At 59.7% G+C, this 27,945-nt stretch overlaps 2 protein-coding genes across 7 annotated transcripts in view; both read right to left on the reverse strand.

Annotated features, from left to right (window-relative positions):
* The window catches only part of CYTH1 (cytohesin 1), a 42,821-nt gene extending 39,230 nt beyond the window's left edge, over positions 1–3,591 (reverse strand). The window contains exon 1 of one of the 2 annotated variants that reach the window (XM_075119148.1): positions 3,474–3,591. In XM_075119148.1, the coding sequence (XP_074975249.1) occupies positions 3,474–3,495 (22 nt within the window). In that variant the 5' untranslated portion in view covers positions 3,496–3,591. The remainder of the gene's footprint in view (positions 1–3,473) is intronic. The other variant, XM_075119146.1, reaches the window with a different exon arrangement.
* A 5,140-nt stretch (positions 3,592–8,731) lies between these two features.
* USP36 (ubiquitin specific peptidase 36) lies at positions 8,732–27,138 on the reverse strand. 5 transcript variants are annotated; one of them, XM_048817888.2, is made up of 20 exons: positions 27,034–27,138; positions 25,272–25,428; positions 23,953–24,258; positions 23,354–23,575; positions 21,655–21,765; positions 21,178–21,280; positions 20,153–20,220; positions 19,584–19,654; positions 18,999–19,081; positions 18,500–18,611; positions 18,020–18,160; positions 17,562–17,662; positions 17,070–17,208; positions 15,042–15,704; positions 14,174–14,304; positions 12,909–13,391; positions 12,291–12,499; positions 11,556–11,711; positions 11,108–11,223; positions 8,732–10,871 (listed from the first exon to the last, which is right to left on the reverse strand). In XM_048817888.2, the coding sequence occupies exons 3-20, from the start codon at positions 24,203–24,205 to the stop codon at positions 10,740–10,742; spliced, it is 3,294 nt and encodes a 1,097-aa protein (XP_048673845.2). In that variant the 5' UTR covers positions 24,206–24,258; positions 25,272–25,428; positions 27,034–27,138; the 3' UTR covers positions 8,732–10,739. The 5 variants fall into 5 exon arrangements, with proteins under 5 accessions (XP_048673845.2, XP_048673846.2, XP_048673850.2 ...); XM_048817889.2 differs by lacking the exon at positions 27,034–27,138 and adding an exon at positions 25,627–25,758; XM_048817893.2 differs by lacking the exon at positions 27,034–27,138 and having other exon boundaries at positions 12,291–12,496; positions 25,272–25,748.
* Positions 27,139–27,945: the final 807 nt, after the last annotated feature.

The raw sequence follows: 27,945 nt of genomic DNA on the forward strand, positions 1-27,945 counted from the left end.
AAAGAAAAGCTACAGAGCAGTGAACTGGTCCATTACTCAGCCCACAGAGGGCAGGCAGAGCAGGCTCCTCTCCACAGCCTGCTGGCACCGCCTAGTCTATGCTCAAAAAGTCATTACATGCCACTGGGGATGGTGCATCAAGGCAGAATTCCTCAGCCTCTAAGCCACCTCTCAGGCACCATAGACTGGGAGGAAGAACAGTCTCGGAGCAAGAATCCGGAGCTTCTGAACCCGGAACACATCTGATGGGGTCACCTCCACAGTCCCAGTGGGGCACTTGGGGTGCATGAATCCCAGGGGCCAGCAGCTCATCCGGAGGAGTTTTGGGGTGCACGGGTGGCACTGTCCCGTGAACACCGGGCTCTTCCATCAGCTGCCTCCTGAGAGCTGCTGATAGTCACCGGCAGCCCAGGTCCCTCCCTCTGCATGCAGCTGCACCAGCCAAACAAGAACTCTGGGTCCTTCTCCATGCACATGGCAAGCAGCAACGCTGCCCTGGTTGGAATTCACAGATCCTAACAACATTCAGAGCAGGGATGGGCAGCCTGCCACTTGCCTGAAAGAGATTACCACTGCAGCACTAATCCAGCACTTCCAGTGCACTCTGGAGGGAAAGCAGCTGCACTTGGCTTAGGCCAGCACCATTCTGCTTTCACCAGACGAGGCATCCAGGACTACAGCAGAAGCCACATGAGCCTCCAAGCACAGCAACCATTTCCCTGAATGAGTCAGGAACAAAAGCAACACTAGCAGGTGTGTAGACACAGGCGCTGTTTGTTACCTAGCCACTCCCACCAAGACAGTAATCTACACAGGGAGCTGAGAACAGCTACCCCACCAACACACCCAAGGCCCCAGTGACATCAACACCAGGCCCCAGTGACTCACCAGGGAAGTCCACGCTCCCTGAGATATGAATTTCATAACATTCAGAAACCAAGTGAAGAGAGGAATCTCGCCAACATCACCACAGAGCACCAGCCAGTTCACTCCAGTCCCCTAAATCTGAAAGGCCAAAGATACTCAAGGGCAATTGCCTCCAAAGGGTTAAGAAATCCTGGTGCAGTCTGTAGGATGAGAGATGTTGCAGCAGGTAAGAGGATAATTTAAACAGGTCTGTGTTGGAGCTGCTAGCATGAAGGTTGGGTTCATGCTGACAACTGGGTCATACATACTAATTCACTGACTTGCTGCAAGGATGTCGCAGAGAGATTCCAGCCAAGAGGGAATTTGGATTTAAAAAACAAGCTGTCCTTTAACTAGAAAAGAGCCAGGGGGGTTTAAGAGAGAGAACTCTCCCCCCAGCCTCCTACAGCTGTACTCCAGGAAAACTTTAATTAAAACTGCAAGCTCACAACAGTGCACTGTGTCCGGAAGTGAAGTGAGCAGCCAAGTGAAGCAAAGACAAGCTGCTAGTTAGCCCTGCTGCTCTGTCCTCACCTCACCTACGCACCTCTAGGCATGATAGCCCACCTACCTGGTGATCGTGCACATGGTCAGCTCCCACAATACACAGGCCTGCTGGGGGGCACAGGGAGAGGGGTCCGCTCAAACCCTGCATTTCACAGCTTTGGAGAGTTCAGGCCCAAACTCCTCTTTGTAGTCCAGGTTACTAGGAACATGACACCCAAAGCCACAGCAGGCTGAGCACACTGATTAGACCCCCAGCCTCCCTCTCCTCAACCAATTCAAGGTGTTTTCATGCTCAACCTCCCCCCTCCCAGGCCATCTTGGGGTCTGTTCTCCCCCTGCCTGCAGCTCATTGCAAGCTACACATTCCTCATTTAAACAGCCAAGTCCCCTGGGACCGGTCCTCTCACTCCCCACCTTTCAGCTTAGCCAGGGTTTAAGCAGCATGTCGTGACGACTATTTCTGCAACCCGAGCACATGGCCATAGACCTGAGAGCATCTGCTCCCTGCTGCCAGAACTGCAGTTTGGGGTTTCGCACAAGCAGAGCTTGGTGACAGGCCTGCCCGGGGGTGACCAGAGAGCAGCCTGAGCAGGGGTGCCCATAGCCCACTCAAGCAGAGCTCTGAGCTCCCCAGACCCCCTTATGCTCCTGCCCCCATGCTTAGAGCTTTGCTAGAGGAAAGTACCCAGGCGATCACTTGCAGCAACAGGAAACAGCAAGGAGTGTCAAATGCAGCCACAGAAAGGCACTAGAGAAAACACACCCGGTTACTGGTGAGAGCCCATGTGCCCAGCTGTTGAGTGGCAGCTGGGGCAGTGCCAGACCTCAGACACAGAGAGCCCGGCCTGGGGGGTGACCCACAGGGAACAGCCTACAGCATCTGCCCGTGCAGCTGTCCTCCAGTCCTCCCCACACGCCCCACCACTCTTCCCAAGCCAAGGAAAGCGATCCTTGCCTCGCTCCCCACACTGGGGGGGCCCCCTCCCTCTCACTGCCCCCCAGCCCAGCAGCCCCAACCCCTGGCAGTGCCCAGGGGGCAGCTATCCCCACCACCACCCTGCACTGCCCCCCATTCCACAGCCCTATACCCTCCCACCCCCCGACCCTGCACTGCCCCCCATTGCACTGCCCTATACCCCCCAGCCCCCCCTGCACTGCCCCCCATTCCACAGCCCTATAACCTCCCACCCCCCGACCCTGCACTGCCCCCCACTGCACTGCCCGATACCCCCCCAGCCCCCCTGCACTGCCCCCCATTGCACTGCCCGATACCCCCCCAGCGCCCCTGCACTGCCCCCCATTGCACTGCCCGATACCCCCCCAGCCCCCCTGCACTGCCCCCCATTGCACTGCCCTATACCCCCCAGCCCCCCTGCACTGCCCCCCATTGCACTGCCCTATACCCCCCAGCCCCCCTGCACTGCCCCCATTGCACTGCCCTATACCCCCCAGCCCCCCTGCACTGCCCCCCATTGCACTGCCCCCCATTGCACTGCCCTATACCCCCAGCCCCCCTGCACTGCCCCCCATTGCACTGCCCTATACCCCCCAGCCCCCCATTGCACTGCCCCCCATTGCACTGCCCTATACCCCCCAGCCCCCCTGCACTGCCCCCCATTGCACTGCCCTATACCCCCCAGCCCCCCTGCACTGCCCTATACCCCCCAGCCCCCCTGCACTGCCCCCCATTGCACTGCCCTATACCCCCCAGCCCCCCATTGCACTGCCCTATACCCCCCAGCCCCCCTGCACTGCCCCCCATTGCACTGCCCTATACCCCCCAGCCCCCCTGCACTGCCCCCCATTGCACTGCCCTATACCCCCCAGCCCCCCATTGCACTGCCCTATACCCCCCAGCCCCCTCGCAGTGCCCCCCATTGCACTGCCCTATACCCCCCAGCCCCCCTGCACTGCCCCCCATTGCACTGCCCTATACCCCCCAGCACTGCCCCCCATTGCACTGCCCTATACCCCCCCAGCCCCTAGCAGTGCCCAGGGGGCAGCGCTCCCCGCCACAGCCCCGTTCCCCCCCGGCCCCCTCCCGCGGGCCCCGCGCTCACCGTAGCCGCTCTCCTCCTCCATGCTGCCCGCCGCGGCCGCCCGGCTGCCTCTAGCGGCGGCTCCCCGCGCTCGCTCCCGCCCCGGCCCGGCCCGCCTGGGGGCGGAGCTCACCGGCGGGGAGGGGCGGGGCCTCCGAAGCCGGGCCGGGAGCGGCCAGGGGCTGGGCCCACGTGATGCCGGGGAAGGGGCGGGGGAGCGAGCGTGAGCAGGGTCCGGGGTCCTTCTGGCTCAGGGAGGGGCGGGGCCTGGGAGCCAGGACTCCGGGGTTCTCTCCCCAGCTCGGGGAGGGGGCTGGGGAGGAGCCAGGACTCCTGGGTTCTCTCCCCAGCTCGGGGAGGGCGGTGGGGTCTGGGGTGGGGGGAAGCCAGGACTCCTGGGTTCTCTCCCCAGCCCGGGGAAGCCAGGACTCCTGGGTTCTCTCCCCAGCTTGGGGAGGGGGCTGGGGAGGAGCCAGGACTCCTGGGTTCTCTCCCCAGCTCGGGGAGGGCGGTGGGGTCTGGGGTGGGGGGAAGCCAGGACTCCTGGGTTCTCTCCCCAGCCCGGGGAGGGGGGTGGGGGGAAGCCAGGACTCCTGGGTTCTCTCCCCAGCTTGGGGAGGGGGCTGGGGAGGAGCCAGGACTCCTGGGTTCTCTCCCCAGCTCAGGGAGGGGTCTGGGGTGGGGGGAAGCCAGGACTCCTGGGTTCTCTCCCCAGCTCGGGGAGGGGGATGGGAAGGAGCCAGGACTCCTGGCTTCCATTCCCAGCTCTGCCTGACTCTTTGTATGACCTCAGGTAAGTCCCTTCATCTCTGCCTCTCTTCCCCCAGCCCTACCGTGGGGATAATGTTCAGCCCCAACCTGCCTCCCTGCAGTCTTGTGAGCTGAATTCATTGTGGCCGAAGGCTTTGGGGTGCTGGGGCGGGAAGGCCTGCACCCATATGCCCCAAAGGCTCTAGAAATCTCCCGTTTAAAGTGCCACTTTCCGGTTAAAGGGTTTATCCGCTACCAGACATCGGGTGTTCCAGCGTGGCCGGAGCTAGGCAGACTCAGCCAGGCAGTTATGGCACAGGGGCTGGGCCGGGGCTCACCCTAGGGCAGACGAAGAGCTGCCCCACGAAGAAGTAACGACTCGTCAGCCAGCATAGAGCTGGCCCTGGGCATGGCTCATTTCAAGCTGCAACCCAGCCCCAGATCTTAAGAATGACAGAGCCGGGGCAGCGTCTAAAAGAAGCAAGTGAGGGTGCAGCCAGGCCGGCAGTGGGAGCGAGATGAACTCAGAGAGGAGAATACATAGAGACTTGTTGAAGAGAGGAAAGAATTAAAGAAGAGAATTCAGTAAAAGAACAATTCTGCAACAAGACTACGCGGATGAGACATGGAAGTTAAAAGACCAGCCAGCAGAGCTGAGCAAATGGATGGAAAATAAAGCAAGAGGAGCTGAGGTGGTGTATAAGAGAGGGGAGTCTTCTAGTCTCTAAACAATTGACATCACAATTCTCAAATCATTGTGGCAGCATGAAAGCTTGAGATGGTACAATTTGAACAACAAAGGAAGGACAGAAAGCCCTTAACAGATTTGAGACTGTTGTCAGGTCTCTCTTCTGTTGTCTTTTCTCCAGGCTAAACAGGCCCGGTTTTTTAACCTTTCCACATAGGTCAGGTTTTCTAAACCCTTTTGTCATTTTTTTTGCTCTTTTGTGGACACTCTCCAATTTGTCCATATAATTCCTTGCATTGGAAACAGCACTCCATCTGATGCCTCACCAGTGCCAAGTAGATCAGAACAATTACATCCCATGTCTTAGAGACGACATGCCTGTTAATACACCCCAGAACGATGTTAGCCTTTTTCCCAACTGCAGCACATTGGCTCATACTCAATTTGGGATCTACTATAACCCCCAGATCCTTTTCAGTGGTACAATCCAGTTTCTCCCCATTGTGTAGTTGATTTTTCCTTCCTAAGTGTAGTACTTTGCACTTGTCTTTGTTGATTTCAGACCAATTCGTCAAGGTCATTTGAATTCAAACCCTGTCCCCCAACATGCTTGCAACCTCTCCCAGCTTGGTGTCATCTGCAAATTTTATAAACATACTCTCCATGCCATTATCTACATCATTTAATGAAAATATTGAATAGTACCAGACCCAAGGCAGACCCTTGCAGGATCCTGCTAGATATGTCCTCCTAGTTGACACCCATGGTTTGCTGTCAAACTGTAGTAAATCTGAGTGCAAGTTTTCAGCAAGTTGTGCACCCACCTTACAGTAATTTCATGTAGCCCACATTTCCCTAATTTGCTTATGAGAATGTCATAGGGGACTCCGTCAAAAGCCTTACTAAAAATCAAGATATGTCTACAGCTTCCTCTCACTCCCTTAGACCACTAAGCCTGTCAAAGAAGGAAATTAGGTTGGTTCAACCTGATTTGTTCTTGACAAAACTATTTGAGCTATTACTAATTACACTATAGCTGCTTACAAGATGATTGTTTAATAATTTGTTCCAGTATCTTTCCAGGTATCAAAGTTAGGCTGACTAGTCTATAATTCCCTGGGTCCACTTTGTTCCCCTTTTAAAAGATAGGTACTGTTTGTCCTTCCCCAGTCCTCTAGCATCTCTGGGAGTTCTCAAAGATAATTACTAACAGCTCCAAGATTACTTCAGCTAGTTCTTTAAGTACTCCAGGATGACTTGAATAATCTAATTTACCTAAATATTCTTTAACATGTTCTTTCCCCCATCTTAATGTGAATTGCATTGAGTATCTGGTCATAATTAACCTTTTTAGTGAAGATTGAAGCAAAATAGGCATTAGACACCTCAGCCTTCTTGATTTCATGCATTATTAGCTTTCCTTCCCCACTAAAGTAGAGGGCTTACATGTTACTCTGACTTTCTCTTGCTCCTAATGTATTTATAGACTCTCTTCCTATTGCCTTTTAGTTTGCTTGCTACCTGTAATACAGTTTGTGCCTTACTGTTCTGATTTTGTCCTTACCTGCTTGTGCTATTCTCTTGTACCTCTCCTTAGCAATGGGTTCACATTTCCACTTTCTGTAGGATTCTCAGGTCAAGAGTTCCTGCTGGAGCCATACTGGCCTCATACTAGTCTTCCTATCTTTCCTTTACACCTTTAATATTGTGTCTCAGACTGCCAGACCTCCTGAACTCCTTTTTTCCTTGGATTCTCTCTCTTACCCACCAGTTCTCAGAGTTCATTAATCAGCTTTTTTGAAGTCCACTATCCATATTCTGCAGCTCTCACTCATTCCTTAGAATCATGAAATCTCTCATTTCATGTTCACTTTCACCCAAATCGCCTTCAGTCTTCCACTTTGCTACCAATTCCTCCATTAGTCAGACCCAAGTCTGAACCAGCTGTCTGGCTGGGTACTTCCTCCACTTTCTGAAACCAGTTGTTCCCTACACATTCTAACAACTTACAGCAAAATGCAAAATTTCTGGATTACTTTTCTAGCAGGTGCCTGGGTAGTTAAAGTCCCTCATAGAATCACAGGGCTGGAAGGGATCTCAGGAGGTCATTTAGTCCAACCCCCTGCTCAAAGCAGGGCCAATCCTCAGTTTCTGCCCCAGATCCTGACATGGCCCCCTCAAGGATTGAGCTCACAACCCTGGGTTTCACAGGCCGCTGCTCAAACCACTGTGCTATCCCTCCCCTCATTAGTACCCAGCCTTGGGTTTGGCGTATTTGTCCTTTGTTCTAGAAAGGCCTCATCCATTGCCTCTTCCTGATTTGGTGTGCTCTCGTACAGGGGCTCTTAACCTTTTTCTTTCTGAGACACCCCCATCCCCCCAAACACGCTATAAAAACTTAATGGCCTACCTGTGCCACAAGTGTTTTTCTGCATATAAAAACCAGGGCCTGCATTAGGGGGCAGCAAGCAGGGCAGATTTTAGGGCAGCATGGCTTTGACTTTCTGCCCTGAGTCCTAGTGCATCTAATGCCAGCCCTGCTTGGTGGACCCCCTGAAACCTGCTCACAGCCCCCCAGGGGGCCTTAGATCCCTGGCTGAGAACTGCTGCTCTAGTAGACCCCGACTAGGTCACCCCTATTTTTTCCCCCTTTTATCTTTACAAAACTTGCAGCTGATCTGCCTCTCACTGCCTTCTGGACCTCCGAGCACGTGTATTATACATCAATAATATATACACCTCTGCTTCTTTTTCCCACCTGTCCTTTCCGCTTTACTCCTGAGAGTTACCCCACCACATCTCTGTGATGCCAGTTAAGTCTTAATTTAGCTTACAGACTAAGATTTCCAGTTCTTCCTGTTTGTTCCCCGTGCCCCTTGTGGGCTGTTCAGCGGGCATAGCTGGTGCTATTTGTACAGGGCCTAGCACAATGGGGCACTCCTGCAATAAGCATGATTAACAGAGGAGCAATGACACTAGGGTAGCAAGAACAGCCTGCCTGCCCCAGCAAGTAGAAATGAAGACAAAGGAGAGCTCACTCTGCAAATCAAGGCAGTTTGTGCATTGCTAGGGACAGAGGCATGCAGAGGAAGTGGGGGGGGGGGGGGGGGCTGATGAGGCCAGCAGCTGTTTCCAAGGAGGATGGCAGCAAATCCAATACGGACAATTCCTCCCCCATACACAGTGGGCTGGGGAGGCACCTGCTGACCTTCTGTTTAAGGGCAGTACTGAAGAAAGCTGCTTTTGTGAAGCCAGTGGGGTTCTCCCCATCTCTGAACAGACATGGCCATGGACCTGGTTTACTGCAAGTTACCCCTACATGCAGAGTGCTCCTGGGCAAGGTAGACTACTAGCCAATGTTGTGAGAGCCCCTTTGGATACAGAGATTAAAGGTGATCAGCTAAGGCTTTAAAGAGCGTGGCTTTGTGCAGTGTAACACCAATCCCTCCGCCAGTGGCCGCTTCTCCTTCTGCGCAGCAGGGATGTGCATGCCCCCCTGCCCCACAATAGGAAGCTATTTCCCTGAGCCACAAAACATTCGCTGGCAGCTGTTCTGGGATCAGAGATGCACAGAAGCCTTCTGAGGTTAGAACACAATCTTTAGCAGAGACAGGTCTCCCCAGGCAGATGCACGAGTCTGCTACTTCCTAGGCTCTTCTCCCTCCCCAGCCAGAGACTGGCCCTTCACCACCATCAGCCAGGCTGCCTCCTTACATGCACTGCTAAAGACAGCTCAACTCCCCCAGTCCAAGGCATCAAGCTACTTACAGCCTCTGCATCACCTGCCACAGGCGAGGTGAGGGATGGCTCTTCAGCAGTGACACAAACTGGACACAGCCAGGACTCAAAACTGGTTACTTTATTGCACCATGATCTTGGCAATAACTGAGGTTACTGCATTGTCCCCAGCAGGAGGTGTAAAATACAACCATGTACAGATCAGCTCCCGGTATCTACACACATATACATTGAGATTATGGAACCGTCGATCAGCAAACTGTACAAGATGTCAGAATAATCCCCACTGTAAGAGGGAAATCTCCCCTGGGGAAGGGGACAGAGTCTCACGCTGGCTTTTCTCCCCTTGACTAAGTTGAAAATTTAAATAAACGCAAATCCTAGCTGTAACGGCCATTAAACAGGCTTTGATATATGTACACATCTGAGATAATGAAATGATTTGCAGCCATTAACCCCTTCACCTGGCCTGTTTGGCTGACAGCAGGATGCAAAAAGGTTAACAGGTATTTAGAAGATAATGCATGACAGCTCTCAGGCTCCCAGGGAGCAGGGGGGAGAGCAGGGCCCTGCCCATGGAAGGCCTGGAGAACATTCTTTTCCTGGGACTCGCACAGCAGGGAGGTTTGGCAGAGGGGCAGTGGTGCAGGGAATGCAGTTTAGAGGTACCAGGCAGACATGGACATGCAGCAGCAGATGGGTGAAAGCAGCCTCTCTAGTGAAGCAGCAGTGCCCCCAGGAGATCTTCCCACAGCCCCCACAACAGCCATTAGCCCAGCAGAGACACCCCCCCCACCCCCATCTGCTCCTGGCCCAGCAGCATCCCCTCCCCAGAGAGCAGGGAGCACACCCTCAGCAAGACGAACCGGGCACTACCGGGGGAAGCCAAACGGAGTGAAGTCAAGGCAGGCGTGCTGGGGGCTAGCAGCTCAAGCCAACAGCTGATCTCTGTGCAGGGATGCACACAGCTGGACCAAGCTGTGGCAGGGGATGGCCCCCTTCTCCCACTCTGGCAGCAGCCTGGTTCTGCTGGGGCCATGTCCCCAGCTAGACAGAGGGAACCCAGGACAGGAGGCCAAGCTGGACGGGGGTGACGCTCACCCATGAGAGCAGTTGGTTGAGCTGAAGTAGGCCTGTATGAGCCCATTACTCCCTCTGCCCAGGGACCCAGGCAGAAGCAGCTCGAGGGAGGGCGGGGTGGAGAGGAGATTGGGGGTACAGGGGAGGAATTAACAGAAAACTGCCCTAGGCAGCAGCCTCAGAGCCCCATGAGCAGGGCTGATGTTTGCAAGGCAGAGCAGTGCCAGCTGCCAGCCCCAGCCCAGCAGCCACGTGTGCACCTGGCTGTACAGGCCCCAGCCGAGACCGGGGCACAGCAGTGACAAAGCGCCATCGACAATCACTTCCCTGCCCAGAAACACCGGGCTGGACGCAATCCCAGCACCGTGCTGCAGTCCTGGGGCCAGTGCAGCAGGGGAATAGCTGCCCCATTAGACAGCGTGTGACAGCAGCATGGTCACAAGGCTCCCCAGGCAAAGGGAGGAGCTCGGCTGGGCACAAGGCAGGCTGCTGGCCAGCCCCAGTGCCAGAAGCAGGGGAGTGGAGGAGTCACCCAGGGGCTGTGGCAATCAGGAGCAGGGTATGCTCTGCATCTCAGCCTTGGCTATGGGACATGCCCTAAGGGGCCCTTCCTCAGCTACCTGCTGGGGGCAAAGGCATCAGCGCCCCCATGATGCTCCTTGGCACTGGCCATGGCGGAACGAGGGGGACTTAAAGCACGTGAACCAGCCAACTTAGCTACACTCCAGCAGCATCAGCTCGGCGAGTCTCAACCTTCCCCAACATCCAAGAACCAGCCCCTGTTCCATGGAGCCCCACTCCTGTTTCATGGGGCAGGTGCCCCTGCTCCCACCCTGCACAAGAGGCTGAACGCCAGCACGGCCCAGGCCTGTCACACAGCAGGGCCCTCAGCCTGGCTCCGGAGATGATGCAGCAGGGCGAGTCAGCTGGGAGGGGACGAGTCAAAACTAGCACGGCAGGGTCCGGCCACTCTGCCCCCTGGCCCACGAACGCCAGGACCGAACGGCAAGCTCCAGCTGGGCGCCCCGGCCTCAGAGCCGGTAGCTCAGGCTGGCCACCTTGGCGGGGTGAGTCACAGACCAGAAGTTACGCCTGCTCTGCAGTTTCTGGAAGGCATTGAAGTGTCTCCTCCGGTCCCGCTTGGCCTTTTTACTCTTCTTCACCTGGACGAGAGCAGAGCCCACAGCAGAGTGAAGGGAAGGGGCTCCAGGTCAGACCTGGCTGCGCACCCTCACCCCCCTCCGGGCTGGCTCCTAGAGGGAGCATGCCAGGAAGGAGGCAGGAGCCCAAGGAAGGGATCAGTTCCCGAGACCAAGTCCAATCACTCCCTCCCCCAACAGGATCAGGGCCCCGGCCACGAGCCACACGGTTCCGCTCGTGCCAGTGCCCAGCTCCTCACCTTGCCACTATCGAAGTCCTCGTCCCAGTCGTCTGTGACTCTCGCACTCCGGGCCCACGCCATGTCCTGAAGGGCGTCCTGGCTAATGGCAGAGATCTCGCCCTCCCACGTCAGCACTGCAAAGCAGAGTTGCCCATCAGCGACCGCGGGCCACACCAGTGCACAGCGCCAGCCTGCTCGACCCACCAGCGCCTCTTGGCTGAGTTCCAGAGACCACCTGGAGGGCTTTGCTGGCCTCAGTGCAAGACACATCCCCTGCCCCGCCTCTGGCTGCATGGACCAGCCTCCAGAGGGTTCTTTGCAGCAGTCCTCTTTGCAGCGCCAAGTGGGAAGGCTCAGGCCCCATGGCGCAGCGGGGCCAGACCGTTACCCTGCAGTCTTGGCCCGGTGCGCTCTGCACCGGGGCTGCCCCGTGCGCACGGCCACCAGCCTAGGGCGGGGACATTACCTTGCTTCCCATATGCTTTATCAGAGGAATTCCTGAGCAGCTCCTGCACCACGCTGGCCGCCTCCTGGCTCTGCCATGTTGTCCCAGTGCCCCGCCCCTTCTCCGGGCGGCGGGCGGAGCCATCTCTGACCTGGCTGTCCCAGATGCACACTGCCACTGTGGAGACCAGGGAGGGGTGAGCATGCAGACACAGCTCACCTTGAGCCACACTGTGGGGCCCGTGTCTTGAGCCACCTCTTGTTCTGAAAGGGTGAGTCCATGGCCGGAGCGCTAAGCCGGCCCAGCCAGCCCGGGCTCTGCAGGGCCCTGGCCTCGCATAGCTGGCAGAGAGGAAATCTTCATCTTACGGGCAGAGTCAGGCCCCCTGGAGATCCCCCCGCCCGACCCACACACATAGCCAGCCAGGCACAGGGCGTACCAGCTTTCCCCTCCCCAAAGTCACCACCTGACAGCCCAGAAGTGAGGGGCATGGTCATCTCCCCAGCGACGGGCACAGGATGCAGCCAACAAGAGCCCTAGCAGCCGAGCCAGCAGTAGGAGTTTCTGGGTGTGATCAGTGGCCTAGAACTGGGGCCTGTGGGGCAGGAGGGATGGGCAGAAGCTGAATGTTTTTTCTGGGGGCAGAGGGAGAGCAGCCCAGCGCCCCCCTCCATCTGCCACAGGCACTGCTATGAGCCAGGCACCGGCTAGGAGAGCACACGCCCAGCCCAGGACACACCTGTGCAGCAGCAGTACCTGGAGTGCTGACTCTGGTGTGGAGCCCATTCACAGCTGCCTGCTCAGAGCTGGGCTTGGAGGCCGGGCTGCTGGGGCTCTCCCTCCGCTTGCACTTCCGATGCTCGATCTCGCCATCGTCCACCTCCAAACCTCGCTGCTGCTTCGCGCTGCGGAGCTCTCCTGCCCCAGACGCCAGGGTCGCAGCCTCGCCCTTCCCGGAGCAGCTGCTGTGAATTTAGACCCAGGCTCAGACTGGCGCCAGAGAGGCGGCAGGAGTCGCCATTATGCAACAGCCTCACCCCAGGCCCAAGAGAGGAGCCTGCCCAGGATCTCTGGCTTGCCCTGCACGGGAGCCACACCTGACCCCTCCTGAGGGTCCAGGAGCCCCTAACGTCAGAGCTCCTGCCACAGGCTAGCAGCTGCACACAGGGCTCTCCTGCCAGGCAGAGCCAAGGGGCAGGGAAGGGGTCAACTGGCTTCAGTGGGCCAGGACCCAGGCTGGGTTCACTGCAGAGAGATGAAGGGCTCAGGGCACTCCATACAGCCAGCACAGGGCCTTACTCCCCACAGGGCTGAGCTGCCAGGCCCACACTCCACAGCTCCTGCAAGGCCAGGGTCTGCCCCCCACCCCCTCACCTGCCCAAGGGAGATGTGCCGGGACTGCGATCTTCCTCCAGCTGCCGCAATCTCTTCCTCCTCCTCTTCCGGGGGGTAATGGGCCCAGTGCCCATGTGGCAGCTGGAGCCTGCGGCTCGATGCCTGCGCTCCCACTCCAGGTCCCCACGGCCCAGCCCCTCTCTCTTCCCGCTGCCTGACTTCCTGGCCGCAGCCTCCTCACGCTCACCCTCCTCCAGGTACCGTCTCTTCGGGGGGGGGCTGGCGAGCCCGGCCCCCTCGCCGCTAGCACCTGCTGGGCCCAGGCCACAGGGGACGCTCTCCACCTCAACATGCTGCTTTCGTCTCTTTTTGGAGGAGCTGGGCAGGGCCTGGCAGGCCTCCTTCTCCCTGCCTGGGTGTGAAGGGTGGGTGGGCTGGCTGCTGGCCAGGAGCTGAGAGTTTGGGCTGGGGCTGCAGGCCGGCCTCCGAGGAAGTGGTGATTTGGGAGCAGATGAGAGCACCCTAGGGGGAGAGGGAGAGAGAGAGAGAGAGAGACAGAGACATGCTAACATGGCCCGGGGACCTGTCTAGAGGGCAATCCCTCCCCCAGCCCGGGAGTCTCAGCTCTCAGCTGTGAGCAGTCGCAGAGAGACCCCTGCCTTGGCAAGCCAGCAGCTCAGCAGACAGGTGGAAGAGGTGGCTGGTACGAGACAGCACAGCCGGGGACCCCAGGAGGGAAGAGGCCGTTCAAGGCAGATACGTCAAAGCACGTGAACGTGGGTCCGTGGGGCACAAGCAGAATGCCAGGGCGGCCGGCACCTGCTGACAGCGGATTGAACATTTCACAGGGCCTAGAGCACCCAGCAAAGCAGGTGCAGCACGGCTGGTGTGGCAGGAGGGCCCATGCCTCCAGGGAGTGGGAGCAGCTGCCACGCTGCCCAGCATGTGTGGGATCCCTGTGGCTCTGCCAGAGACACCTAACAGCCCACAGGCTCAGCCACACATGGCCCCCAGACACTGACTCCTGCCCAGCCTCTGGACACCAGCTTCCCCAGGCTCCTAAACCAGGGAAAGCCCTGCACTGGCCAGACCCGCTCTGGTCCACGTGCCCATGCCCACGCCTGTCAGAGGAGGAGTTAGGGAGCAGACCCAGCCCTGTAATTCAGAGGCGCTGCACTGCCTTGGGCGGACGCGTTCCCTTGACGGCCACATTGCAGAGTCCATCAGTGGAGCAGACGAGGATCCCACTCACCACAGGGGGAGGGAGGCTCTGGGGACGCTGCTGGGGCATCTGCGTGGCTTACCTGGACTTGCCGAGAGGCCAGGGAGAGGTGGAGGCAGGGTGGGTGGTGCTCGTGGGGGAGGTGTGGTCGGCAAAGGCTGGGCGGGGTGGCGTGTGGCGGTCACTTCCGCTCGCCCTCCGCGGGGTGCTGCCCTGCAGTTATCGACATAAATAAAAACTTGGTGGTCTAAAGAGACGTTTCCATGAGCCAAGAGGGGAAAACAAAAAGGGGAGCCCAGAGAAGGGGAGGGGGACGGACACAGACAGGGGGGAGCGGGGGATGGGAGAAGAAGAATCAGAAAAGTGTTCTCAGTTAGAAACACAAAGGAAGCAAGGAAGGAAGGAAATTTAAACCGAAATCCTAACACAAGGCTGTGGGCTGAGCCCAGCACTGGAACAGAGCTCTAGCGGGAGCCTGGCCCTGCAGAGCGAAAGGTTCCCAGGAGCCACAGGAGGGCGGGCAGTGCAGCACATGCTCCCAGCTGCAGCATCCTCCCATGGCACCACCAGCTCCAACCAGCCCAGAAGGCAGGATCGGGAGTGGGCCTGGTTGGCCCCTGGGGAGGGCTGAGGAGGCCCCCACCGCAGGGCGATGTCATGGCAAGTCACGTGGGACTGACAGCCCACCCAGGAACTGCTCCCTTCCGCTCCTCGCCCAGGGGCAAAGCCCATCACGTGTGGTTCCGGTAGCCCTGGGGGCAGGTGGGTAAGTGACATTGTGCTCTCCAGGCTGCCCAATAAGCCGGAGGCCAAAACAGGCCCACACCCCAGCAGCAATCCCCCATATGAGCTGGTGGGGAGGGATTTTCCTGCAACCCCTGGGCCCAGACGTCATGCCCACAGGGAGCGGGCATGACTAGCGTGGCTCTCAAATACAACCCCAGACCCACCTTCTTAGCAGAAAGGGCCAGCTTCTTGGCAGGCGGGGGCGACATGGTGCTGCTCACATCCAGGGTGGCACCAGCCAGCAGCAGGGATTTTAATTTCGCCACCTGGGGGTCCTCCGAGCCGGGCGGCTTGGCCTCCTGTTCTGAGGACGCAGCTGGACCGTACTCCGTTTCCTGAGAGGCGCAGAAGCCGTTGGCTCCGTTCTTAGCCTGCGGGGGTCCCTTGGCCAAGCGCGCTGGGCTGGAAGAGCTGCTGCTGCAGGAGTCCTTCCTCCGCGGCTCAGTGCCCTCCCCGCTGCCTCTGGGCTCTTGGCTGGGTGCAGCTGGCTCCACCTGGGGCCTGGGCGAGGTGGGTGATGGAGACTCCTTGCTCTCCCAGGAGCTCTGCTTGGGGACCTCGGCTTTGGCCCTGCTCACTTCACTGGTGTCACAGAAGCCCTGGGACACAGCAAGTGGCTTCTTGGGCCTCCTGGCCAGCTCATCCGAGAACACAGCTGCCATGTGCATGGCTCTGGCAGCCAGTCTGGGCGAGGGGAACCCAGCAGGGGGCTTAGCCTGAGCGGTCCCATTCTGCAGTTTGGGCCCGGCCTCAAACACACCCCGGGCCACAGGGATCCCGGCCTCTTCCGCTGCCTGGAGCTTCTTCCCAGGCGCCCCGTCTGGTCTCTAGGCAAAGCCAGAGGAATCAAGTTAGAGGGTGATTCAGGGAGCCGCGAGCTACGTCCTGCTCCAGAGCATAGTTGGCTGCAGGATATGGCCAGCCCTAGCCCCCACCGCAGGCGAGGAGGCGTGTTACACCTTGACACCCCAATATTCACCACTGTCATCTAATTAGGATATGTCTTATACAACGTATGTCTTGTGAGGTATCATTCTAAAAGTCTTCATCTGCTAGACAGTAAGAGCACACACCACCCAATGAAAGATCGTCGTATGTGAAGTTATGAAGTTTGGCTAAGTATGTGTTACTGAAACATGTCCTGACGTTGAAAACACCCCCTATAGAAGATATAAAAGGGGGACAATGACATCATAAGGGGACCTCACTCTCCCTACAACAACACACCTGAAAACACCTGAGGGGCCAGGACTGAACTGTGGGAAGTGATGGTCTCAGGCTAGAAGGATCTTTAGCCTGCGTATGAAAACCTGGAAAAGCCAAGGCAACTTGTGCCTTAAGAATCTGCCAGCCTATTTATCACTTAGGGTGAGAATTTGCTAATTTATATCTTACCTATCTAGTGTATTAAGCTCAGTTTGCAGTTTTTATTTACTAAGGTAATCTGCTTTGATCTGTTTGCTATCTCTGATAGGCACTTAAAATTTACCTTTTGTAGGTAAATTTATTTCTTCTTTATAACATAACCCAGTTTCTGCGATTCATACTGGGGGTGGAGGGGCAGGGGGGCAAGAAGCTGTGCACATCTCTCTCCACATTGAGGAAGGTGAATTTTTATGAGCTTGCGCTGTGCAGATCTTTCAATACAGTGCAAGACAGTATTATTTTGGGTTTATCTCCCAAAAGGGGTGTGCCTGTGGGTGCTGGGGGAGTCCTCTCACACAGAGCTGACTTCAGTCTGTGTCTGCAGCTGGGTGTGGCCCTACCTGTGTGTGTGCGCTGCAAGAGGCCAGAGAGCCTAATTCAGCAAAACAGGGAGAGGGAATCCAGGCTGGTGGAGCAGGAGAGGCTCAGTGAAACCCCAGTACGTCGTCAGGTGGCATCCTGGATGGAGGGGTCCAACCCGTCACAGCATGTTCTGGGCTGTGCAGGCCCCCCCACTGCCCTCTGTCACGTGCCAAGACACATTCCCCTAGGTCAAGCAAGGAACCTCGGAGGAGCATGTGCCGCTCACTCAAGTGGTTTCACGCAGGCAGAGGCCATGAACATCCCTGCATGCCTGCAGCATCCTAGGCCCTATGGCAGCGAGTCAGAGCCCTCTCCCCCGAGCCAGGACCCCTCTCCCACTCAGCAGCAGGGACAGCTGCAGCCCCATGCTTCGGGAGTCTCTGGCACAAGACCTGGACACTTACCTTGCCAGCCAGTGGCGAGGAGAGTAGCCCATTGGCTACGGTTTTCTTGATCTGGTCAGAGACTACGCCGGCTCGGCCAGGCAGGGCAGAGGCAGTCTTGGCAATGGGCCCCTCAGGGCTCTTCCTAGAGCTTGGGATTCTGGCCAAGGAGAGAGAAATACGTGGAGTCAGAGGAGGCAGGGGATTGGTGGCTTGGGACCAGGGGAAATGCTGACGAAACAAGTGCCATGGGGGAGGGGGCTTGGTGCAGGGCCATGTGTCCATCAGGAGCCATCACAGAACCACAGCTAGAGCCCTCAATCCCAGCCAAGGCCGGAAGGAGCCCTGGGGACAGGCCAGCAGCCACGTGCCAGCCCAGCTGGAGCTGCTGAACCATCCCTGCTAGGTGCATGTCTCTAGCCCTCCCAGGGAAGCAACTCTTGGAGCGGGAAGCCGGGGATCCCTGGGGCCAGAGGGGGAATAGCTGCCCGCAGCAGACGGCGACTCGCATACCTTAAGTAGAACAGCACATAGGCCTGCTGGTTGAGGACGACCTTGATGTTGCTGGAGTGGACGAGGGAGTCGTTCATCTGGTACCACTGCCCGTTACTGGCCTGGGGGAGATGGAGTGCAATAGATAGTGGCAGAGACCCCGCCCAGAGCCAGGAAAGGCTGGAGCGTCTGGGGGTGCCAGGAATCCCTCCCCTGGCCTCTGCTCTGGCAGGTCTGGGGCAGTGCTCCCCAGCACGGCCTCCCAGAAACCCAGAGCAGGGAATGCCCCAGCACCTCAGAGGCCGGGGCACGGCTAGGGACAGAGCGCGGCAGGCTGCCCAGGGCAGCAGCAGGGAGCTGGGGTGAGACAGCACCCACCATCCAGCAGGGCCACCCAGCACCATCGTTGGGCGCCCAGCTGTACACTCAGGGCGCCACCCCCCGGCGGCTCTGGAGCGACTCCCCTGGGGGGGCCTCACCTTCACGTAGCAGTAGTAGTGCCCCGCATGGCAGCTGTACCCCGAATGGACCAGCACTGCATACAAGCCATACGTGACCGGGTCGCCATTGCTCTGGGACATGTAGGGACGAATGTTCAGGAACTCGGGGTACCCCACATCCTGCAAGGAGAGACCGGCATCAGGGAACCCGCCCCCGGGACTTGTCCAGCTCAGGAGACAGATCTCTGGCCTAGGGTGCCCATGCTGCTTTGGAGTCCCCTTGGTGGGAGGGGGCCACCAGCATCAGCTACCCAAGACCCATTACAGAAGTCACCCGCCGCCTGCATGGTGCAAGCCCCCCACAATGCAACAGGGGGCGCCCCGAAGTGGTCAGGAGGGCCGCAGGCCAGGGTTGAAGTGCAGGGGCAGAGGTCTGGCTAGGAGGCCCGGCATTACACCCCATGCCAGCCACGCCCTCTCCAGCCCTGCTCCCCAGGACATCCCCGCGCAGGCACCCACCTTGGTGATTTTACCTCCACTGAAGTTGGCGAAGCGCTTGAGGGACAGTGTGAGGACGTTGGAGGCACGGTGGATGGTGAAGCGCTTTGTGGCGGGCACCTTCCTCTTGCATCTGCACAGAAGAGAGAGGTGAGCTTGCACCATCATGCCGCTCCTGCCCCCAGCCTCGGCTCCTGTGACAGCCACCCTGGCAGGGCCCTGCGTCAGCACTGCCCCGAGGCAGGGCAGCAAGGAGGGCTGGGACCCCTCCCGCGCACTGGCGGGCAAGGAGTCAAGGAACAGGGGGCGTGAACTGATGCCCCTGGAGCCCTGCTGCTGCACATGGCGCTGCACAGCCAGGCGTCACACCTGGTCCGAGCTCAGTCTGGGCTGGCATCAGGAGCCAAGCCCCCCAGGCAGAGCGGAGAGGAGAGAGGCCGTCGTGCCAGGCTGCAGCGCAGCCCCCGGGAGCTCGCTCCCCGCCCGCAGCCAGCAGGCCCCAGCATGGGCAGCGACTCACTTGGCACACATGTAGGCGTTCTCCCCGCTCAGCATGTCTGGTCTCACAAACAGCTCCAGCGCTCGCACTATGTTTGCGGCTTGCTGCAACGACAACGGGGAGTTAGAGGGCGGCGGTCATGCCCCCCGAGGAACGAATGCCCACCAGCACCACGGGGCACTGCAGCTAGCAGATACCCTGGGGCACTAGTCTGGGTCCAAGGCCAGAGAGGGTGAGCCTGGTGACCGTGTCACCCCACAGCCACTCAGGCTGACTGCCCCCCAGCACACAAGGGGACCGCTTGCACAGGCGCTAACTGGGAGTCCAGTGGCAACATACCCTCACCCCCTGGGAAGAGGTTGGTGGGGGTCGCCATGGGACTGCACCCAGCCAACGGCTCACGGTCAGAATTCAGCGTGACTGGCGTTCTCGGCCCAGGCCCAGAATAGCAGGCAGACTGCCCAGCTGCAGGGGGGAGCCACACCCCTGCACTATTCCTCCACGCTGGGCCGACTCGTCCCCCACGAGCAGCCTCCCTGAACCCGGCTCCACCTCTACCCAAGCCTTCATGTGCCCCGTTCCCCCCGCCGGCGAGGGCGCCTCTACCCGGATCTCCAAAGCCACGTCCAGGTAGGGGTCGTAGGTATCCGAGACGCTCTTGCACACCGAACACTTCACTGCAAGGGAAGCAGAGAGCAATGATCCAACTGTACCAGAGGGTGGAAGCCAGGAACAGCTGACACCACCACATGTCCCTGAGGGACTTCTCCCCGCCCTGGATCCGGGCCCAGGGAGGAAGCAGCAGGACACCAGAGCCAGGCTCTCTGCTAACTCCCTCTGCCCAACCAGAAGCAGCAGCACTGTCCGTGCAAGTGCTGGAAGCAGAGTGGCTGGAGTTGGGTGGCCTTGAACCAGGCAGTGCTGCGGACACGTCTGCACCCTCGCTGGGCGTCAGGGAGCCCTCAGAGCCAGCCTGGCCAGGAGCTTTCTGTGCGGCTCAGGCCCCAGGCGCACAGGAACCGGCAGCCTGGGGGAGACAGTGTGTAATATTTCCCCACTGCAGCACCTTGGGCTGGGGTCCCCAGGAAATTGAACGGGCCCTTGAGAGGAAGCTGCCAGGGAGGCTCAGGTCCCTCTGGGCCCCAAGGACAAGGTGCCCCACAACCTGCACTCACCACGGGACCGCAGGTAACCGCCAAAGATCTGATGAACCAGAGTTGTAGCCTGAGTCTGACGATCCAACCTACGAGACAAGCAGCTGGTCTTGCACAGCCCCCTCCACTACGCCCCCTTCCCTCTGAGCCAGGCTTCCCGGGCCGCAGCCCCCACAAGCAGGATCCAGGCTGGGAGGCCTGGCTACCCATGCTGCCGAGTCTGCTGGATTCGGGGACAGCTCAGACACCTCTGTGTTAGTGCAACAAGGTGCTGGGGATGCAGGAGCCACATCCAGTCCCCTCAAAACTGCACAGGACAGGCTACATCTCAGCCCTGAGCCACCTGCCCACAGGGCTTTCCCCAAGCATGATGCAGCTTGGTCCACCAGCCCCACTCCAGGCAGATAGCACGGGGACAGGCACCTCGAGAGACTGACGCCGGCCTTGGGTCCTGCAAATGCACCTTTCGCTTTTCCAGGACAATCAGTGTGCGGTGAGGCCAGCTGCGCGGTGCTGGTGAAAATGGCCGTGGAGACGTACCTCCAGGAAGGGACTGGAAAGAATGCGCGGTGGGGGAGGGATCTGAAACCAGGACCCAGCTCAGTGACTGTGCCTGGATTCTCTCGACACCAACAGGGACTCCACATCCATGACCTGCCCCAGTGTGCCAAGGGACACCTGCCCGCCGGGCCCACTGAACAAGGAAGGAGGCAGTGGCAGGCAGGCACCCTCCGGCCCAGAGGCCTGAAGGTTGTGGAGCTGCCAAGTTCCAAGGGGCCTGGGGAGGAGCAGTCTGGATCCTGGGGCTCCAAGGCATGGTGGGGCTGGCACACCAGAACGCTTCTCCCCAGCGCCCAGGTGCAGCTGCGCCACGGGCAGCAAAGCATGCCCTGCGTTGCACTATGCTTGCCCCGTACAGTCCCCAGCTGCTCCTGCTCTCTCAGAGCACAGGGATTGGGCTTTCATTGCCTGGCTGAGGGGACAACCCCCTCCTTCAGTCCAGGGGAAGAGGGGTAAATCTGGGGCTCCGCACAGACATCACCTACTTGGTGTAGCCGTTCAGGCAGGCCTTCTGCATGGCATCGATGGTGTAGCGCAGAAACTCATGCGCATCCTCCTGGCTGCCAAAGCGGAAGTGCCGAGCGATCTCTGCAAGAGGGGAGAGAAACAAGTCAGCCAGCTGCCTAGCCCTCGGCCCCTGAACACAGGACAGGGACAGCGAAACGATCCCCTCCTTCAAACAGGAATGCTGCCACTTGGAGGCCAGACCATCAGTCCAGTTAAGCTAGCACCTGGCTCTTACTGTCCCCAGGGCTGCAAATGAAGGGGCACCGCAGCCAAGGGCACAGCCACGGGGCTGGGCTAGTGACCCACATGCCCGATACAGAGCCATGTTGCTTTAGTGAGTCCCTGCAAGGAGACAGTGAGAGATGCAGGCCTTGGGCTCAAGCAGAGAAAGCCTCCCAAGTGCACTCGTCACCTCTCCCAGCAGCACCAGGTGAAGGGAGGGCTCGTGTTCTTACTTTTGAGATCTCTGATGAAGGACACCGGCTTGATTGCATTGCCGCTGTTGGCAAAAGCTTGGATCATGTGATTCTGCATAATACACATCATGCAAAAGCCTCCTTGGTGACCTGCAGCAGAGTGGGGAGGAGAGAAAGGGGGTCAGGCACAGATATCACTGCAGAAGCCACGCGGCTCTCTGCAATTCAAGTGAGCGAAGGCAGAACCTGCATGGCACCTGCTCCTCTAACAGGCAGAGCCCGGGGCACCAAGCCCTAGCTGCAGGTTTCCAGCCTCACCTGCACGGCCACAGAGCGCCCACGGGCAACTGGGCAGTGTTTGGGTGGCCAGCACTCATGGCGGAGGCCATTATACCGAAAGCAGGGGCTGCCACCCTTCGGCTTTCACCGCAGAGTTAACTTAGGTGACTGGCACATGCGCCTAGCCTGGGTGTGAGCTGCCACACTGCGAAGCCCCACCCAAGTTATGGCACTGTGCTTGCCTGTGAGAGTCCCTAGAACTTCTGGTGACATAGGCATGAGTTCTGTGCTCCACTATGCAGAACCACGCTAGGAGTCTTCCCTAGTGAGTTGTGGGAGAACTTGTCTATCCTGCCAGGAACATGGGGAAGGCACTGGGGGCCCATCAGCACCCAACTAACTTGGCTTGCATCCTTCCGGCAAAGCGAGCCAGTTATCACGCAGCTCTCCGGCTCTAGCTGATTGCCCCAGACACCCCAGCTAGCCCAGCTGTGAGGTCCTTGGGTCAGGGGCCTGAGGAAGAGCCAGGCTAACTCTGCAGTGAGGACATGCCGTCAAAGCCATCAAGACCCCTCCATCCACATTACCAAGTGACCATCAACCATGGCATCTCTTCAGATCAGCTGCTTCTTGCAGGGTCGAGGCTCATGGCAATGGCCACCTCCACCTGGGCAGCATGGTCCCTTCCAAACACCCCACACACAGCACCCCTCAAAAGCCAGCGATACAGAGCACTGTGCTCCATCCTCAGCACCCTCCCCGCTTCTGCCGGGGTGCCTGCAGTCACTCCATAGTCCGCAGAGACGGGAACAGGCACTGCTGCTAAGCACTGCTCTGCAGAACACCAGCAGGTCACGTGGCGCCATCTCTCCTTGTTCCCCACTGCGGCTATCAGTCCACCCGTCTGTCCACCGTAAAAACAAGACAGACTGGCAATGCAGCTGGAACCGAGGAAGAGCCTGGCAGCGAGAGAGGATCTTCTCAGAGAAGAGCAGATGGCAGAACAGCACATGCCAGGCAAGAGGGGGGAACAGACAGAGGGGAAACGAAAGGAAGGCTCCCAGAAACCATGGCAGTGGGCACAATGTAAGAACGTAGATGGGTAAAGCAGAGACAGGTCAGTTATACACCCCCTCACCCCCCACCACACACAAGAAGAGCAGCTCAGTGGTTGGGCTGGATGCAGGAGGGGCTGAGTAATGGTGTTTGGCCTGTGTCATCCAGGAGCTCAGACCAGGTCCCTTCTGGCCTTGGGAAATTCATACATAAGCCTCCTTCCCCAATCAGCACTTTCCGATGTAGGTGCCAGAGGCCAATGCGCAGGGAGATTCACCGAGAAAATGCCTGAGAACCCTGTTTCAGCCAGGCTTCTGCTTGCCGCACTACCCACTGAGCACCGTGGGGACAATCAGCTCAGCCCTACAGAGCCCCCATGCCAGCTGGCCCTTTCCCCACTCACAGCTGCGGCTATGCTCCTTGGACAGCAGGTAGTTTGCCAGTGGCGGCGTGTAAGTCAGACATTGCACAGTGGAGTTGAGGAAGCAGGTGTTGCCCAGGTTGTGGAGTCCTGCTCCGACCCTGTACACCCGCTCCCATTTCATGGACAGGCGCTCCATGGGGAAGAGAACTTTCTGGGGAGCTGGGACGCCATCCCCAGAGCCTCCCAAAGCATGGTCACTCCCTGCAAGAGAGAGAGGAGTCACTTAGACACAGAAAAGTCAGACTGACCTAGGTACGGCTCTCAGGCATGTGAAAACGTGACACCCTGAGTGCCCCTGGCACAGACGGTAGTTAAAGCGACAGAAGAATTCTTCCATCGACCTGGCTCCCAGCTCTCGGAAGGGCGGATTAATTTCAGCAATGGAAAAACCACTTCCAGTGCTGCAGGAAGCAGCTACACAAGGTGCTACAATGGCAGAGCTGCAGGGCCACGGCTATGTCACTGCAGCCTCTGTAGCGTAGGCAAGCCCAGACATTAAAGGAAAGAGATCTCAACAGAGTCAAACACACAAACACTGGAACGAGGAGCAGCTCCCAACCCCAGAGCCCTCTACGTACCCTGCTTCCTGATCTGGGCCTCATCAGAGCTCTTCTGGCGACTGGCATTCTCCGTCTTGGGGTTCAGCAGAACGTACTTGCCCTTCAGGGTCTCCAGCTGGTAGGAGAAGCTCTTGCTTGCCGGTTCAAACTCTATCTTCTGCAGCAGGATCTTCTTGGCAGAAGACGCCAGGAGCTTGCCCAGATCACCATCGTCAGTGGAGTCCTTCCGGCCTGGCTTGAGAGCCTCCTTCAGCTTGTCCACTATCGGCATGGTGCATCACTGTGGGGGAGTGGACTCAGCTCACTAGCCGGGGAAGCGTCTCTCTGCACAGGAGAGTTGGAAGGGAGACTGATGGGCAGGTTGGCCAGTCAGGAACTGCCACAGATCACAGAGACCTTTCCAGGCATGTGGTTTCGGCAATCCGCAGCCCTTACCTGGAGAGTTTGGACTCAGCCAGCCCTCGAGGGAACATCGGCCAGTGCTGTAACCCTGGCCTGCCCACCACCCAAAGCAACCCGAGAGCTCTCAGCACGGCAGTTAGAGCCACCTTCAGAGACTGTCAGAGGGCAGTGGGAATTAGTTTCATCTCCTGATCAGGTGCATCCACTGGGCTGGCTATGGGAAGGACCTCCTCAGCCTGCCCAGGAATGGCACATTGGCTCTAGGATGGCAGGGTTTAAATAATCAGGAAGAGCAAACAGATGCGTCATTTGTCCCATAAGCACTAGGGCACTCCACACCCTGCTCCCAGACCAGATGTGAGGGTCCCCTCCCTTTGTGCCACAAGGCTCGTAAGAGCAGCCAGTAGCACCCCTTTACTCAGGCCAGTGATGCAGGGTACTCCCTCCTCCTCACCCGGGACTAAGCACCCCACTGGTACAGGCTTCACAAGAGGAAACCAAACTTGTGCTCCTGCATGGCAGTGCAGAGCCCCTGCCGTGGGGTCCAAGGTGACCCCGCCCCGCTTGCCTACCCCCCAGGTCATGGGGCCCAAGGTCCCCCCCCACCACCACCTGTCCACCCCCCCAACTGCAGGGCCCAAGGTTCCCTCCTTCCCCCTGCCCCCCCAGCCTCAGGGCCCAAGGTCCCCACCCCACCCCCGGGGCCACCCCCCAGCCAGGTGTCTGCTTTGAAAGCATTGGCCATTCTAGTCCCAGCTGGCATTTAATTAGAATCCCTGTCCCTCTGAGCAGCCCCACACTCACAGCCCTGCCTGGCTGGGGCAGAGGGATGCTGCCAAGGTGGCTCAGTTGGACAATCCCCATAGAGCACGAAGAGCAGCTCCAGGGTCAATCGCTGCAGCGAGGTGTCACACACAGGAATCCGCAGCCCTTACCTGGAGAGTTTGGACTCAGCCAGCCCTCGTGGGAACATCGGCCCTGGCAGTCGAGCGCTCAGGCTAGGAATGGGCAGCAGAGAGGAAGCCAGGTGGTGTCTCGTGCCCTTGAATTCAGAAGCCCTTCTCCAGCCGATAAGCCAGCGAGGACGCTGTGCTGGGTGCAGAGAACGCGAGCGACGATCAGCTGTCTCCCCCCAGTACTCCCCCAGCCCCCTTCCAGAAGCAAGCCATACAAAGAGCAAGTGCTGGGGCAATCCCAGCCGGACGCCTGAGGCAGGACAGGGAAGAGGAGTGAGGGGTGTGACTGACAGCTCGGGGTGCCCACACATCAGCAGACAACTCCACCACCCACCCAGAGACACCCTGGCTCCATGCCCAGCCAGTCCTTGGGCTCCGCATCGAGGATGCCAGGGGTGACCCCAGACAGTGCGACTGATGGGTCTGCATCCAGGCCAGGCTCGGACTGCAGCCCCGGCATGCCCCATTCTTCTCCTCCCCGCCCCCCCACAGCCCCGGCCTGCCCCCCCTTCTTCTGCCCCCCTACACACACAGCCCCGGCCTGCCCCCCTCTTCTTCCCCCCCCCACAGCCCCAGCCTGCCCCCCCTTCTTCTCTCCCCCCCTACTAACACAGCCCCAGCCCGGCCCCCCTTCTTCCCTCCCCCCCCACAGGCAGCCCCAGCCTGCCCCCCTCTTCTTCCCCCCTCATGCATCCCTGGCCCGCCCCCCTCTTCTTCCCCCCCCACAGCCCTCAGCCCCGGCCCGCCCCCCCTCTTCTTCCCTCCCCCTCCCCCCCCCCACAGGCAGCCCCGGCCCGCCCCCCCTCTTCTTCCCCTCCTCCCCCCCCACAGGCAGCCCCGGCCCGCCCCCCCTCTTCTTCCCCTCCTCCCCCCCCACAGCCCCCCCCGGCCCGCCCCCCCTCTTCTTCCCCTCCTCCCCCCCACAGCCCCCCCCGGCCCACCCCCCTCTTCTTCCCCTCCCCCCCCACACACACAGCCCCCCCCGGCCCACCCCCCTCTTCTTCCCCTCCCCCCCCACACACACAGCCCCCCCCGGCCCGCCCCCCTCTTCTTCCCCTCCCCCCCCACACACAGCCCCAGCCCGCCCCCTCTTCTTCCCCTCCCCCCCCACACACACAGCCCCAGCCCGCCCCCTCTTCTTCCCCTCCCCCCCCCACACACACAGCCCCAGCCCGCCCCCTCTTCTTCCCCTCCCCCCCCCCCCACACACACAGCCCCAGCCCGCACCCTCTTCTTCCCCTCCCCCCCCACAGCCCCTGCCTGCCCCCTCTTCTTTCTTCCCCTCCCCCCCCACACAGCCCCAGCCTGCCCCCCTCTTCTTTCTTCCCCTCCCCCCCCCAGGCAGCCCCGGCCCGCCCCCCCTCTTCTTCCCCTCCTCCCCCCCCACACGCAGCCCCGGCCTGCCCCCCCCTTCTTCCCCTCCCCCCCCCACACGCAGCCCCGGCCTGCCCCCCCCTTCTTCCCCTCCCCCCCCACACGCAGCCCCGGCCTGCCCCCCCCTTCTTCCCCTCCCCCCCCCACAGGCAGCCCCGGCCTGCGCCTCCCCCCCACACGCAGCCCCGGCCCGCCGCCGCCGCCGCCGCCCCCCGCCGCCGCCGCCGCCGGGGCTGCGTCCACACGGCGGGGCCGAATCGGGCGCACCCCGCGGGGCAGGGACGCGCGTCGCCGGAGCGTTTCCCCCGCCGGCCCCCCCGCCCCGCCCCGCCCCGCGCCCTCCGGGCCCCCCCGCGCGCCCCGCTACCTGCTCCGGCCTCCCGCACCATCCGGGCGCCTCCGGCCCGCCGCACACGTGTCCGCGCCTTAAAGGGGAGGCGCCTGCGAACGGCCGACACCAGGCCCCGCTCGCGCCCCGCCTCCCCCTTAAGGGGCGGGGACCGCGCAGGCCCCGCCCCGTGACGCGCGGGCTCGTCACCTCCTCCCGCCCCGCCCGCCGCGCGCGCCGCCGGCAGCCCCGCCCCGAGCGGGAGTCCCGCGGCAGGGAGTTCCGCAGGCCGCCCGGCGCGGTGCCTCTACCCTCGCCGCCGGGTCGGCTCCTCTCCCGCTGCTCCGCCCCCAGCCCGGCTCCCGCCACCAGCCCGCGAGCCCCTGCTCGGGCGCGCAATTCCCGGGCCGCGTTCCGGCCACCCCCCCCTTTTCTTCTTTTTTTGCTTGGAGCTGAAAACCCCTGGAGCTGACCCTGTCCGCACCCCGCCTCCGGGGGGCTCCCGGCTCTGCAGCCTGCCCCGTGCCCTGTCTCCTTTCCGAGACGGGCCCCGCAGGCTGCGGCTGACGGGTGGGCGCGCCCTGGGTTTATAGAGAGCCCGTGGGATATGTTCTGTCTTATTCTCCATCCCTTTCTTCACGATCCCCAGCCTGCTCTTCGCTTCTTTGACGGCCGCTGGCCACTGAGTGGACGTTTCCCGAGAACTATCCGCGGGGACGCCAAGGTCTCGGTTCTTGAGCGGAGACAGCTCATTCAGACCCCACCGCTGTGTAGGGGATGATGTATTGCAATGTGCATTACTTTGCATTTATCAACATTGAATTTCATCCGCCTTTTGTCGCCCAGGAACCCAGTTAAAGAGATCCCTTAGCAACTCTTTGCAGTCTGCTTTATGAATATGTTGAATAGCACTGGTCCAAGTAGAGATCCTTGGGAGACACCACTGTTTAC

This window comes from Caretta caretta, chromosome 14 (assembly GCF_965140235.1).
Source record: "Caretta caretta isolate rCarCar2 chromosome 14, rCarCar1.hap1, whole genome shotgun sequence".
Taxonomy (NCBI): Eukaryota; Metazoa; Chordata; order Testudines; family Cheloniidae; genus Caretta; species Caretta caretta.